Below are 15,154 nucleotides of genomic sequence, written 5' to 3'. Positions count from 1 at the left end.
ACTCAAACCACTCTACATTCTGTAAGCTAAGAACAGCTCATTGAAGCAGGCAGCAAATATTCACAAATTCCTTGAAAATAAAAATTATTAATCACTTTGTGACACGATTCTTTGAACACCAGAAAACATCCAAAGAGTTTCCTGTTGTGTAAATCTACTGAATGCAAGTCATCCTACCTGTTTTGAAAGCAGTTCTTTGCAAAGCTGGTACAGGGTGATGAACTTCCTGGCTAATAACCTCGCCTCAATGAACCCTTCAGCAACCAACATGATTTCACAGATCAGTTCAAAGTCTGGGACCACCATAGCACAGGGTCTGAAAAACAACCAGTGGATGTAAGTACCGCTCTCCTTATCAGAACCCGGAGGAGACGTAAAACGTATGTCAATTAGAGTATTGTAGGTCAGCACTGCAAGTTGCTGACAATTGAGGTGGTAACAAACCTTTGATGCTTCAAAACGGTGTGAGTTTAAGATGGTTCTAGGGGCTGGATTTTCGGCTGTCCAACGCCTCAGTAAGCGGCCAGAGGGGGCATTAATGCGAGCATTAGAGCTTACTGACCGAGCGTGCAGCTTTTAGCACCCCGAGGGAAAATTCATTAACGGCTCAGCAGGGGTGCAAACCTTTAGCACTCAGATCATGACGTATTCCCGGTGAAACGCGCACTCTTGCGACCCATTTGGAAAATTAGATCCTCTCCGCATCCACCTTGAATAGCCCTCTCATAATCTTATACATTTCGATAAAATCACCTCTCATTCTTCTGAATTCCAATGAGTAGAGGCCCAACCTACTCAACCTTTCCTCATAAGTCAACCCCCTCATCCCCAGAATGAACCTTCTCTGAACTGCCTCCAAAGCAAGTATATCCTTTCGTAAATATGGAAACCAAAAGTGCACGTAGTATTCCAGGTATGGCCTCACCAATACCCTGTATAACTGTAGCTTTTATACTCCATCCCCTTTGCAATAAAGGTCAAGATACCATTGGCCTTCCTGATCACTTGCTGTACCTGCATACTAACCTTTTGTATTTCATGCACAAGTACCCCCAGGTCCCACTGTAGTGCAGCACTTTGCAATCTTTCTCCATTTAAATAATAACTTGCTCTTTGATTTTTTTCTGCCAAAGTGCATGACCTCACACTTTCCAACATTATACTCCATCTGCCAAATTTTTGCCCACTCACTTAGCCTGTCTATGTCCTTTTGCAGATTTTTTGTGTTCTCCTCACACATTGCTTTTCCTCCCATCTTTGTATCATCAGCAAACTTGGCTACGTTACACTCGGTCCCTTCTTCCAATTCATTAGTATAGTTTGTAAATAGTTGGGGTCCCAGCACTGATCCCTGCCACACTCCAGTAGTTACTGATTGCCAACCCGAGATTGAACTATTTATCACGACTCTCTGTTTTCTGTTAGTTAGCCAATCCACTATCCATGCTAATATATTACCCCCAACCCCGTGAACTTTTATCTTGTGCAGTAACCTTTTATGTGGCACCTTGTCAAATGCCTTCTGGAAGTCCAAATACACCACATCCACTGGATCCCCTTTATCCACCCTGTTCGTTACATCCTCAAAGAATTCCAGAAAATTTGTCAAACATGACTTCCCCTTCATAAATCCATGCTGACTCTGCCTGATCGAATTTTGCTTTTCCAAATGTCCTGCTACTGCTACTTTAACAATGGACTCCAACATTTTCCCAACCACAGATGTTTGGCTAACTAGTCTATAGTTTCCTGCTTTGTCCAACATTTTGAAATAGCCCAACACATGATTTGACATATGCAAGTTGTTTTCCCCATAAGCAGCGTGCGTCCCCCAGTATTCACTGGTGGTATGCAGAATGACACATTGCTTGTTGTGAAATTAATTCAGATTCTTTGAAATCAAAGTCCAAAGGGGCAAATACTGGTTATAGATAGAAAGCAGAATTTTTTAAATCGATAGCAAAATACTGCAGATGCTGGAATCTGGAATAAAAACAGAAAATGCTGGAAATCTCATCGGGTCAGGCAGCATCTGTGGAGAGGAAGCAGAGTTAACGTTTCGGGTCGATGACCCTTGGTCAGAATTTTTTAAATGGCCGACTTACTGGTCAGCTTCTGCACTGTAAAATTATGTGATTATTTTACAATGCCTTTTACTGCACCCTCCATGTATCCATCAATTAGTGGGATGGTCAGTATATTTGTGCCACACTCAATGTCACTCCACATCAGATGGCGCGAGACAATTCCAGGCTTTCTTAATGAATCCAATTCAACAGCAATGGACCTAGCACTCCTACTGACCCCTGGCAGTGTTGCGAAACACGGGCACTCACCTGAACAGGGCTTTCAGGTTCTCGGGTAGTTCCGTACGCCCCGCATACCCAGGGTTCATTGTGATGAAGATCCCCACGGACAGAGTCAGGTTGATCTCTTCACCCATGAAGTTGAAGCGCTTCTTTTTGTCTCGGATTGCATCCTGAATGGATTTCACCTGTGGGAACAGCAATGGCAGTCACGTGACAAATCTCTTCCACTTCTGGTTTTCAAGCAGAGAGCAAGTTCGTGAAACTGCATCAGTGCTACATCGTGGCTTGTCGGTGGTTCAACGATGATGAGCAGTCCAACATTTTGGGAGGGGTGGGGATATGACAAATGTACAGTTCCTCAGTACTATGATAAATGTACAGTTCCTCAGTACAATGATAAATGTACAGTTCCTCAGTACTATGATAACAACAGCATGTCAAAGAGATGGGCTCTTATCATAGAATCATAGACAATGACGACTCACAAGGAGTCCATTTGGCCCATTGTGTCCGTGTCGGTCGAAAAAGAGCTACCCAGCCTAATCCCACCTTCTAGCACTAGGTCCGTAGTCCTGTAGGTCACGGCTCTTTGTGCACATCTTATACTTTCTGTCACTTCCTGTGTCGACAATCCATAAAGTGTAGTCATAGAGATCTGGCATATAAAATGGAAAAAGGCTCGGATTTAAACCATGCCTTATCATGTCTCTCATAAATATCTCGAAGCACATCATATACCATGAATTACTCTGGTGCAATAGCTGTCCTTACTGTTTACTGTGTGGAACATGGCTGTTATGTAGGGATTTTCCCGCCATGTTACGCACAATATGCAGCAATGAGACAAACAGCATCTGAAGTCTTCGGTCTTGAATTATCATCAGCAGAATCCACTGGAAAACAGCAATGCTTGGATGTGCCAAAATCTGCTGTTTACAGAGTTTGAGAGCTGGGCTTGTTAAGGGTACAATCTCCACCCATTTAGATTCACTACATTTAGAGTTACCATTTCCCTGTCTCAGTCGGGACCCGGAGCTGAACCTGTTCGCTGAGTGAGATGAGGTATTCTGCTCTCCAGATTGAGTGCAGGTGAGCCTCACCAGAGAGGGAGGGGAAGCCTGAGCAATGGAGATGGCCTGTACCTTTGAAGAAAGGTCTGACTTTTTATAATTTTTTTTAACTTAGCAACTAGATCAAACCGCTTCCACATGAGGCTGAAGGGAGATGGTTGGCATCTCGGGGAGCAGGCCTGAGTATCTTCCCCCAAGGGGGCAGGGAGGGGATTTTCCAGCCACATAGGCAGACAAACACCGTAGAGGTGCCCATCGAGACGGCGGGCTGCCTTCCCACTTCCCACAAAGTGGGATCAGACTGGAAGGCTGTGATGTATTTGCTTCAAGGTGCTTTGCTTAAGAATTCATAGCAACACATCGCTAGTAAGAACTAGTTGGTTTAATGGGTTTAACAATCACACTACACATTACCAGTTCATCCACCAGGCTCACAACCACCTGCCTCATCGTGGATCCCCCGAACTCAACCGGCTGGGGTTTTACTGAGTCTTGTGAACATCACGTGATTGACTAAGCCACTCCCAACTCAACAACTCTACAACTATTTCAGTTTCAACAGCTCTATAAACTTGAGAGCATACTCACAGGTGCTTACATTACAAAGGCAAAAGTGGATGCAATACCAGCATAAATATCACGGCATGCGGATTTTGGGGGCCATTTTTGTTGTTGTTGACATGGTTTGAGGATAGATTGGCCAGAACATCAGGAGTACGCCTGCTCCTCTTCAAATAGTCCCATTGGGGATCCTAAATATCTGTCCGGACCACAACAACAAGCACATGGTAACCCACCATAAAGTCCTGATATGAAGCTCCAACACGCACACGTTTAACCTAGAGGCAAGAATGTTACTGATCGAGATGGCAGAGAAGAAGAAGAATTTATAAACCAATGGAAATTTTTTTTAAATGTGTTCTCAGGATGTTGGCATCACTGGCAAGGCTCCGTTTATTGCCCATCGCCAGCTGCCCTGAGAGGGTGATGGTGGGCCTTTACCTTGAACTGCCTTAGTCCTTGCAGTCATGGAGATCCCACAATTGTGTTAGGGAGGGCGTTCCAGGGCATTGACCCAGTGATGATGACGGAATAGCGCTATATGTCCAAGACAGGGTGGTGTGCGGACTGTGAGGCTGGGTGTACGAGGCGTGCTCTAGGACAATGAGAGTTGAATTTAAACCGATGTTGGGTCTGCTCCAACTTATAATTGCCAGTGTCAAGAGGGTGCATTCTGAGAAAAAGCTACTTCAGCCCGTGTTTGCCAAGCGTAGCCATTGGTGGATGGCTCCCTCTGGTGGCAATCTTAAATAGAGCCTCATCAGAGCATGGGAGGGAGCAGAACACAGCTGAAGGCACAGAGCATAGCTCTTTAATCTGTAAGGAGAACCACCACTAGCCATGCAATCTGAGATGTTTGATTGTCTCAATTTTATAGCTTGAACAAATAGTACAGACTTTATTAATCTTTCCTACTGTCCTGTATTACAAATCAAGTATACTTCCACTTCATTTAAAATAATGCAATCAATGATAAGGGGTAAACGTCAACATCATCATGTACAATAACAATCGGGTAAACAGTAGTCAACACAGACTCCGAGAGTGGAGGTTTTGTCTGACTAACTTTCCTGCCACTTTTGAAGTAACAAAGTAGTGAGTAGTTCTGGTCTGGAACGCACTGCCTGAAAGGGCGGAGGAAGCAGATTCAATAATAACTTTCAAAAGGGAATTGGATAAATACTTGAAGGGGAACCATTTGTAGGTCACTAGGGAAAGGGCGGGGCAGTGGGATTAATTGGATAGCTCTTTCACAGAGCCAGCACAGGCACTGTGGGCCGAATGGCCTCCTTCTGCGTTGTATCCATCTATGATTCTATGAATTCAAGTGGACAGTGGTAAGCCCCATGATATAGTGGACGTGGACTTTAAAAAACAAGGATATTAACTATACTCAAAGCTGTGAGCGTGAAGGTAAAAGCTGGGGTGGATGATAAATTGACTAATGTAATGTATGCACCTGTGACTAATTATGCTTACAAGTTTGTGGAGCTGTTGCATTGTGAGTGCCAGTCACGTGATATTCACAAGCCTCAATAAAACCCCAGTCAGTTGAGTCTAGGTCATTCACGATGAGGTATGCAGTTGTGAGCCTAGTGGATGAACTGGTAATGTGTCGTGTGATTGTTAAACCTTTATTAATAAACCAACTAGTTTTTAATAGCAATGTGTTGCTATGAATTCTTAAGCAAAGAACCCATGAAGCGAATACATTACAACTAGGAAACAAGTATTCACTAGGGGAGTTATGTCAGAATGGGGTAGAATTACTGAGTGGGGCACTTCAGATGTCAGTGCTGGTATCGCTACAGTTTCTAATTTACACAAATGACCTGGATTCAGAAACTCAATGCAAAATGCTCAAATTTGCAAAGGATACCAAACTAGGAGGGGCAGTGTAATGAAAGGCGGCAGCCCAGAAATTACAGAATGAGTTGGGCAAGATATACATGACTGGGCTAAACAATGGCAGATGCAATTTAATGCAGGCAATGCCAAGTGCTACACATATGAAGAAAATTTGATGACACACATACTGTACTAATGCTGCTGAAATAACTAAGATGAAGCTGAAAGAGATCGAGGAGTCTGAGTTGACTTGACGGTCAACATTCTAACCAATGCAGAGCAGCAATCAACCATGATTAAAGGATGTTGAATGTCACAGTCACTATAATAGGATATCAGTCAGAGGAGGAAGTGATCAAACTGTACTGTGCTCCAGTCAGACAACACCTTGAATACTGCGTCTAGTTCTGATTGTCAAGGAACAAGAGAGACATTCAAACACTGGAGGCATCACATAGAAGAGCCACAAAGATAATTGCCAATGTCATAGGCCCGAGTTATAAACAAAGACTTGGATTTATACAGCTCCTTTCACAACCATTGGACGTCTCAAAGCGCTTTACAGCCAATGAAGTATTTTTGGAGTGTAGTCATTGTTGTAATGTAGGAAACTCGGCAGCCAATTTGTGCACAGCAAGCTCCCATAAACAGCAATGTGATAATCTGTTTTTTGTTATGTTGATTGAGGGATAAATTATGAGGAAAGATTAGAGAAACTTGGGCTTTTCAGCCTAGAAAGGACGTGTCTGGAAGGGGATCTTTTTGTTAAGGATATAGAAAAAGTTGACCTGGAATATTACATTAAATAAAACTATGGAAGTCGAACCCGTGGACACAGGTTCAAAGCAGAGAAGGGTACTTCCAGGAATGATACCGTGAATTCTTCTTCACACACAGAGTGATCAACATGTGAAATAAATTTCCAGATAAAGTAGTGGAGATAAAAAACTTTAAAATTATTTAAGAAACATTTGGATGCTAGAATGGTGAACATTAGGATCTCTCTGGATGGATTAATTAAGATGGGTTTCGTCTGTAATTAGCTTGTGGTACCTGTAACCTCAGGATATTCTCCTGATGCAAGTTTTCAACAAAATGTACAGTAGTTGCCATTTCAATCTTCCTTTGACTTAAAAAAAACATTGCACTCTCGAACATCTTGTGATGACAGTACTTGGTAAGTTTAAATTGCATTTTGCTGATTTCTATCCCTCTGTTAGCCATCAAAGTGCTCAGTTGGGAGATGGGGTGATCATAGAATCATAGATCATAGAATCATAGAAGTTCACAGCCCATCGTGTCCTTGCCAGCCAAAAAGCCTGATCACACTTTCCAGCTCTAGGTCCGTAACCCTGCAGGTTACAGCACTTCAGGTGCACATCCAAGTACTTTTTAAATGTGGTGAGGGTTTCTGCCTCACAACCCTCTGCGTGAAGAAATTTCCTCTCAAAACCTTCTACCAATTACTTTAAATTTATGACCCCTGGTTGTTGAACCCTTTGCTAATGGAAATAGGCCCTTTCTATCCACTATATCTAAGCCCCTGATAATTTTACACACCTCATTGAGGTCTCCCCTGAGCCTCCTCTGTTCCAATGAAAACAAATCCAACCTATCTAATCTGTCCTCATAGCTTAGATTCTCCACTCCCAGCTCGTAAATCTCCTCTGTACCCTCTCCAGTGCAATCACGTCCTTCCTGTAATATGGTGACCAGAATTGCACGCAGTATTCCAGCTGTGGCCTAACCAGTGTTTTATACAGTTCAAGCATAATCCCCCTGCTCTTGTATGCTATCCCTCGGCTAATACAGGTTGAGCGTCCCTAATCTGGCAACCTCGGGACCGAGGCCGAGCCGGGTTTTGTGTTTTCCTGGACTTCGGAATGTGTTTCTGATGTCCGAAATCCGGAAACGCCCGAGCCCAGGTTCAGGTATTTTCTATTTCCGGATTTTGGAACGTTGGAAAGGTGGGGGGGATGGGGGTTGCTCTCCGAGGAGTTGTTCGGACGGGCTAGCCCCGCCGAGGTTGTCGTCGTCGGGTGGGGCTCCATCTAAGAGGTATTCAGGCGGGTCGGTGAGGAGGCCCCGAGGCAAGCGGCGGAGAGGCGAGGCTCCGAGGTCGGGCAGCAGCGAGGCCCCGAGGTCAGCAGGGTCATCCGGTCCAGATTCCGGAGCATTTTACGGATTCCAGACGACCCTGCCACTAATCGTGCCGGAGTCCGGATTCCGGAACTCCGGATTTTGGACGCTGCACCTGTATGGGCAAGCATTCCGTATGCCTTCTTAACCACCTTATTTACTTGGACTGCTACTTTCAGTCATCTTTAGACATGCACTCCAAGGTCGCTTTATTCCTCTACACTTCTCAGTATTCTACCATTTACTGTGTATTCCCTGACCTTGTTAGCCCTCCCAAAATGCATTACCTCACACTTCTCTGGATTGAATTCCATTTTCCACTGTTCTGCCCACCTGACCAGCTCATTGGTATCTTCCTGCAGTCCACATCCTTCCAGTCGCAAAAACACCCATCGACCATTAACATTTGCTTCCGACCTCCTGTTTACTTCCTCGAAAAATTCAATCAAGTTAGTCAGACACGACCTTCCCTTAACAAATCCGTGCTGACTCCTTGATTAATCCGTCTTTCTAAATGAAGAATTATTCTGTTCTTCGGGATTTTTTCCAATAATTTTCCCACCACTGAGGTTAGGCTGACTGACCTATAATTACTCGGCCTATCCCTTTCTCCCTTCTTAAACAAAGGTACCACATTAGCAGTCCTCCAATCCTTTGGCATTACACCTGAAGCCAGAGAAGATTGGAAAATGATCGTTAAAGCCTCTGCTATTTCTTCTTTTGCTTCACTTAGCAGCCTGGGATACATTTCATCCAGGCCTGGGGATTTATCCACTTTCAAAGCTGCTAAACCCCTTAATACTTCCTCTCCCACTATGTTTATTTCATCTAATATTTCACACTTCTTCTCCTCGATAGTAGTGTCTGCATCGCCTCTCTCTTTTGCAAAAATAGATGCAAAGTATTCATCAAGAAACATACTCACATTTTCCGCCTCCACACACAGATTACCCCCATGGTCTCGAATAGGCCCTACCCTTTCTTCAGTTATTCTCCTGCTCTTAATATATTTATAAAATATCTTTGGATTTTCCTTGATTTTACTTGCCAAGAATTGTTCATGCTCTCTCTTTGCTTTCTTAATTTTCTATTTAATTTCACCCCTGGACTTTCTGTGCTCCTCTAGAGATTCTGCAGTATTTAGCTCTCGGTATCTGTCATAAACCTCCCGTTTTTTCTTTATCCTACCCTGTATGTCCCTCGACATCCAGGGGGCTGTAGATTTGTTAGTCCCTCCCTTTTTCTTCAAGGGCACATATTTGGCCTGAACCCTCCGGATCTCCTCCTTGAATACCTCCCACTGCTCTGACACTGATTTACCTTCAAGTAGCTGTTTCCGGTCCACTATGGCCAAATCACCTCGCAGCTTAGCAAAGTTGGCTTTTCCCCAATTTAGAATTTTTATTCCTGGTCTATCCTTGTCCTTTTCCATAACTACCTTAAATCTGACTGAATTATGGTCACGAGCACCTAAATGTTCTCCCACTGATACCCTTTCCATCTGCCCAGCTTCATTCCCTAAAACTAAATCCAGAACCACTCCCTCCCGTGTCAGGCTGGCTGCATACTGGCTAAAATAAATTCTCTTGAATGCATTTTAGGAATTCCTCTATACCCATCGCACTAATTTTGTCCCAATTAATATTAGAATAGTTGAAAACCCCCTCCATTACTGCCCAATAGTTTTTGCACGTGGCAGAAATTTGCCTACACATTTGCTCCTCTGTCTCTCTCTGACTGTTTGGGGGTCTATATAGTACACTCCCAGCAGTGTGATCACCCCTTTTTTGTTTTTCAGTTCAACCCATATGGCCTCGATTAATGATCCCTCGAACATATCATCCCTCCTCACAGCTGTAATAGTTTCTTTAATTAATACCGCCACCCCCACTCCCTTTTCCCCCCCTATCTGTAACCAGGAATCTTGAGCTGCCATACCTGTCCCTCTTTTAGCCATGTCTCTGTAATAGCTATAATATCCTACTCCCGAGTGTCTACCTGTGCTCTCAGCTTATGTGCCTTATTTGCTATACTCTTTGCATTGAAGTACAGATGCGTCCAAAATCCGGAGTTCCGTAATCCGGAATGTTCCAGAATCTGGACACCGGGCCGATCCGTGGCGGGGTCATCTGGAAACCGAAAAATGTTCCAAAATCTGGACTCCCCCGCCTCGGCGGCCTGACCTCCGGCCACCCGACCACCCCCGCCTCGGCCCGACCTTTCCCGGCCTCCGGCTACCCGACCGCTCCAGTCTCGGCCCGACCTTGCCTTCCCCTGCCGCGGCCCGTCCTCCGGCCACCCGACTCTCCCTCGGTCTCGACCTGACTGATCTCGACCCGACCGACCTCCCCTGACCACAACCCGACCGACCTCCCTCTACCTCGGCCCAACCAACCTCCCCTGACCACGACCCGTCCGACCTCCCCTGACCATAACCCGACCTACCTCCCCCGACCGACCTCCCCGACCCGACCGACCTCCCCGACCTCGACCCAACCGACCTCCCCCGACTGACCTCCCCTGACCACAACCCGACCGACCTCCCTCTACCTCAGCCCAACCAACCTCCTCTGACCACGACCCGACCGACCTTCCCCGACCGACCTCCCCCGACTGACCTCCCCTGACCACAACCCGACCGACCTCCCTCTACCTCGGCCCAACCAACCTCCCCTGACCACGACCCGACCGACCTCCCCTGACCACAACCCGACCTACCTCCCCCGACCGACCTCCCCGACCCGACCGACCTCCCCGACCTCGACCCGACCGACCTCCCCCGACTGACCTCCCCTGACCACAACCCGACCGACCTCCCTCTACCTCAGCCCAACCAACCTCCTCTGACCACGACCCGACCGACCTTCCCCGACCGACCTCCCCCGACTGACCTCCCCTGACCACAACCCGACCGACCTCCCTCTACCTCGGCCCAACCAACCTCCTCTGACCACGACCCGACCGACCTTCCCCGACCGACCTCCCCCGACTGACCTCCCCTGACCACAACCCGACCGACCTCCCTCTACCTCGGCCCAACCAACCTCCTCTGACCACGACCCGACCGACCTCCCCCGACCGACCTCCCCTGACCACAACCCGACCTACCTCCCCCGACCGACCTCCCCCGACCCGACCGACCTCCCCGACCCGACCGACCTCCCCGACCTCGACCCGACCGACCTCCCCCGACTGACCTCCCCTGACCACAACCCGACCGACCTCCCTCTACCTCGGCCCAACCAACCTCCTCTGACCACGACCCGACCGACCTCCCCCGACCGACCTCCCCTGACCACAACCCGACCTACCTCCCCCGACCGACCTCCCCGACCTCGACCCGACCGACCTCCCCCGACCCGACCGACCTCCCCCGACCACGACCCGACCGACCTCCCCCGACTGACCTCCCCTGACCACAACCCGACCTACCTCCCCCGACCGACCGACCTCCCCCGACCCGACCGACCTCCCCCGACCACGACCCGACCGACCTCCCCCGACTGACCTCCCCTGACCACAACCCAACCACAACCCGACCGACCTCTCCCGACCTCGACCCGACCGACCTCCCCCGACTGACTTCCCCCGGCCACGACCCGACCGACCTCCCTCTGCCTCAGCCCGACCTCGACCTGACCGACCTCCCCCGACCGGCCTTCCCTGACCACGACCCGACCGACCTCCCTCTGCCTCGACCCGACCGGCCTCCCCTAACAACCACCCGACCGACCTCCCCTGGCCTCGCCCCGACTGACCTCCCTCTGCCTCGACCCAACCAACTTCCCCCGGCCTTGACCAGACCGACCTCCTTCAGCTTCGACCCGACCGACCTCCCCCGGCCTCAGCCCGACCTCGACCCGACCGACTTCCCCCGACCAACCTCCCTCTGCCTCGACCCAACCGGCCTCCCCTGACCACGACCCGACCGGCCTCCCCTGACCACGACCCGACCGGCCTCCCCTGGCCTCGCCCCGACCGACCTCCCTCTGCCTCGACCCGACCGGCCTCCCCTGACCACGACCCGACCGGCCTCCCCTGACCACGACCCGACCGGCCTCCCCTGACCACGACCCGACCGGCCTCCCCTGGCCTCGCCCCGACCGACCTCCCTCTGCCTCGACCCGACCGGCCTCCCCTGACCACGACCCGACCGGCCTCCCCTGACCACGACCCGACCGGCCTCCCCTGGCCTCGCCCCGACCGACCTCCCTCTGCCTCGACCCAACCAACTTCCCCCGGCCTTGACCAGACCGACCTCCTTCAGCTTCGACCCGACCGACCTCAACCCGACCCACACCCCCCAAGCTCAACCTACCCCCCCCCCCCCCCCGCCCCCAACCTCCGGCAGCCCGACCGACCTCCCCTACCTACCTTCCTCGGCCCAGGCAAAGACGTTCCGAAATCCGGAAATGCCCGGAATCCAGAACAGCCTCTGTCCCGCAGTTTATGGATTTCGGACGTCACATCTGTATATATCATTTGGTACTGCCAGACTTTCTTGTTGACTACTTTCTAGCCCTTGTTTCTTCTCTCCTTCAAATTCACTTTCTACATTTTTGCTTTTCAATTCTAGCTTTACTCCCCTCCCTATTAAATCTATTCTCAGGTTCCCATCCCCCTGCCAAGCTAGTTTAAACCCTCCCGAACAGCACTAGCAAACCCCACCACGAGGATATTGGTCCCGGCTCTGTTGAAGTACAATCCGTTCGGCTTGTACAGGTCCCACCTCTCCCAGAAGTGGTCCCAATGCTTGAGGAATCTAAAGCCCTCCTTCCTGCACCATTTCTCCAGCCACGTATTCATCTGCTCTATCTTCCTATTTCTGTACTCACTAGCTCATGGCACCAGGAGTAATCCGGAGATTACTACCTTTGAGGTCCTGCTTTTTAATCTCTCTCCTAGCTCCCTAAACTCTGCCTGCAGGACCTCATTCCACTTTCTACCTATGTCATTGGTACCAATATGGACCATGACCTCTGGCTGCTCACCCTCTCCCCCCAGAATGCCTTGCAGTCGCTCTATGACATCCTTGACCCTTGCATCAGGGAGGCAACATACCATCCTGCAGTCATGACTGCGGCTACAGAAATGCCTGGCTGCTCCCCTGACTATTGAATCCCCTACCACTATAGCTCTTCCATTCTTCTTCCTCCTCCCCTCCCCTGTACTCGGAAGAGAATACCGATTGGAGAGCGAGATGGACTCAGGGGACTCCTGCACTACCTGCCTAGTCCTCCTCTTCTATCTGCTGGTCACCCACTCCCTCGTTGCCTGCACACTCCTAAGCTGCGGGGTGACCCCCTCTGGAAACGTGCCTTCCACCTAGCTCTCAGTCTCCCGGATGCACTGCAGTGACTCCAGCCACTGCTCAAGCTCCCAAACACGGAGCTCGAGTTGGTGCAGCTGGAGGCACCTCCTGCACACGTGGTCGTCCAGGCTGCATAATGAACACAAAATGTACTCGCAAAATGCGCACAGTTTAAATGCCACTCCATACTACATGTGCAATTAAGATAATTAAATTGGTCGCCTCCCAGGTTATAACACTGAATACATGATCACTGTGTCTATCAGGTCCTCAATCCCAATTCCATGGAGGCGAGGGCCATTCTTCACAGGGGTAGAAAGTGTGGCCCAGAAGCCATTCTGATCAACATTGGGTTTATAAGATACACCAATTCTTTTTGAAACTATAAATGGGGTATAAAATGCAAGAGGATATCTTTTTGCACCTTAATTTATTGAGATGTTAATGCAGAGTGATATTAATATTCTTAGAATTAATATTAAACACTTCCACATCAGGCATAGCACAGAATTGCTTGCTGGATAGACTTTAATCAAAGTTCTCTTGTATTGGTCAATTGTCCAACAATGGACCTTACCCCAAATCACAAGATCATTCTTACCGTCATTCAGTCAACCGTTATCACCCCAAAATGTAATACATGTTTATTATCTCGAGCCAATGCCATCTTACTTCAGAAGTATGCAATGAAATCATCATCATAGGTGGTCCCTCGAATGAGGGTGACTTGCTTCCACGAGAGTTCAGATATTTCAATGAAGGACCTGATGTTCCAGTCCTGAACTCCAGTTGAGTGGGTGGAAGATGCCTGTGCGTGGATTTTTTTAACGTGTGGTGACTGTTGCACATCAGCCACCACATGGGCCTGACAGAGCTAGACCTTTATCCAGTGGTAAGGATTAACCAGGACGACTGAAGACCTGCTTTGCTGCACGAACCTAGTGTGCACACTTATCACAGTGTGGGCTGACCCGTGCTGCCCCTGGGCCCTTGGATCTTCTGGGTCCCATACCCTCATTCGCTGCACCTCTGCCATGATGTTCCAGGGCCCACTAATGAGACACTAATGAGACATCCAAATATGAAGTGGGTTTGGGTTGGATTTTAAAAAGAAGCTGTATACTTCAACTGAACTGTTAATGAGGGCCGTATTCTTAAATTAAAACATTAAAGACTAATTCAGAGTTTGAAATAATTAGGTAGCGATTCAGTAATCATGCCAGTCTTGCCTCCTTCCACCAATGGTGTGGCAGGTGTAATAGGTGTATTACATTCTGCCTTTGGAACTGGTTGTGCTGCAGTCTCGTCAGTCCACTCTATGCGAGTTTCTAGACTTTTCACAGCAGTGGGAGTACTGTTCTGTTTCCAAATAAACTTGACAAAAGGATACAAGGCAGGAACTGAAGGTTTAAGAGGCGCTCCAACCAAGTAGTTCTCAATCACCACAGATAAAAGTAGTCGACATTCTTCAAAACATTAAAGCGTGCTATTTAATTGCAAAAAATTCTAGCGGTTCATTGAAAGTATGGATAATCGCACCAGTATATCACATGAACAGTTAAATATATATTGAAAAAAACTCACACTTACTCTACTTGGCTATCCCATGTTCTTACTCATGTTGAATCAGAGAATGATCTGTTTTATCATGTAGGCGCATAATTATCATCAGCAATCATCCCTCCTGCTGTCAGCAGAGACACACCCTACCCAACAATAGGATCTCTTTTCCTCTCTACCCCAAACCCCTTACTCAACAGGATGCTTCTTGCTTCCGTCTCCTGCCAGTCTGAATAGGGTCTCTCATTCTCCAGCCCTGAAATCCCTGGGCTGGAATTTGGGCTTGTTGCTGCCTCTGTTGGTCGCTGTTGGTGAGCTCTTCCAGGCGGGCCAGCTTCCAGTGCCCCGCCGGGGTT

General features: G+C 48.4%; 1 protein-coding gene across 1 annotated transcript in view; it reads right to left on the bottom strand.

Moving 5' to 3' along the window:
• The window catches only part of LOC139226208 (dynein axonemal heavy chain 9-like), a 373,005-nt gene that overhangs the window by 161,180 nt on the left and 196,671 nt on the right, over window positions 1-15,154 (bottom strand). The window contains exons 29-30 of the mRNA XM_070856837.1: window positions 2,337-2,494; window positions 178-316 (exon numbers count right to left, since the gene is read on the bottom strand). Coding sequence (XP_070712938.1) covers window positions 178-316; window positions 2,337-2,494 — 297 coding nt within the window. The remainder of the gene's footprint in view (window positions 1-177; window positions 317-2,336; window positions 2,495-15,154) is intronic.

The sequence above is a fragment of the Pristiophorus japonicus genome, chromosome 16, assembly GCF_044704955.1.
Source record: "Pristiophorus japonicus isolate sPriJap1 chromosome 16, sPriJap1.hap1, whole genome shotgun sequence".
In the NCBI taxonomy this organism is placed as follows: Eukaryota; Metazoa; Chordata; class Chondrichthyes; family Pristiophoridae; genus Pristiophorus; species Pristiophorus japonicus.
The sequence above is the reverse complement of the archived record's forward strand: the minus strand, read 5'-3'. Positions and strand labels throughout refer to the sequence as shown.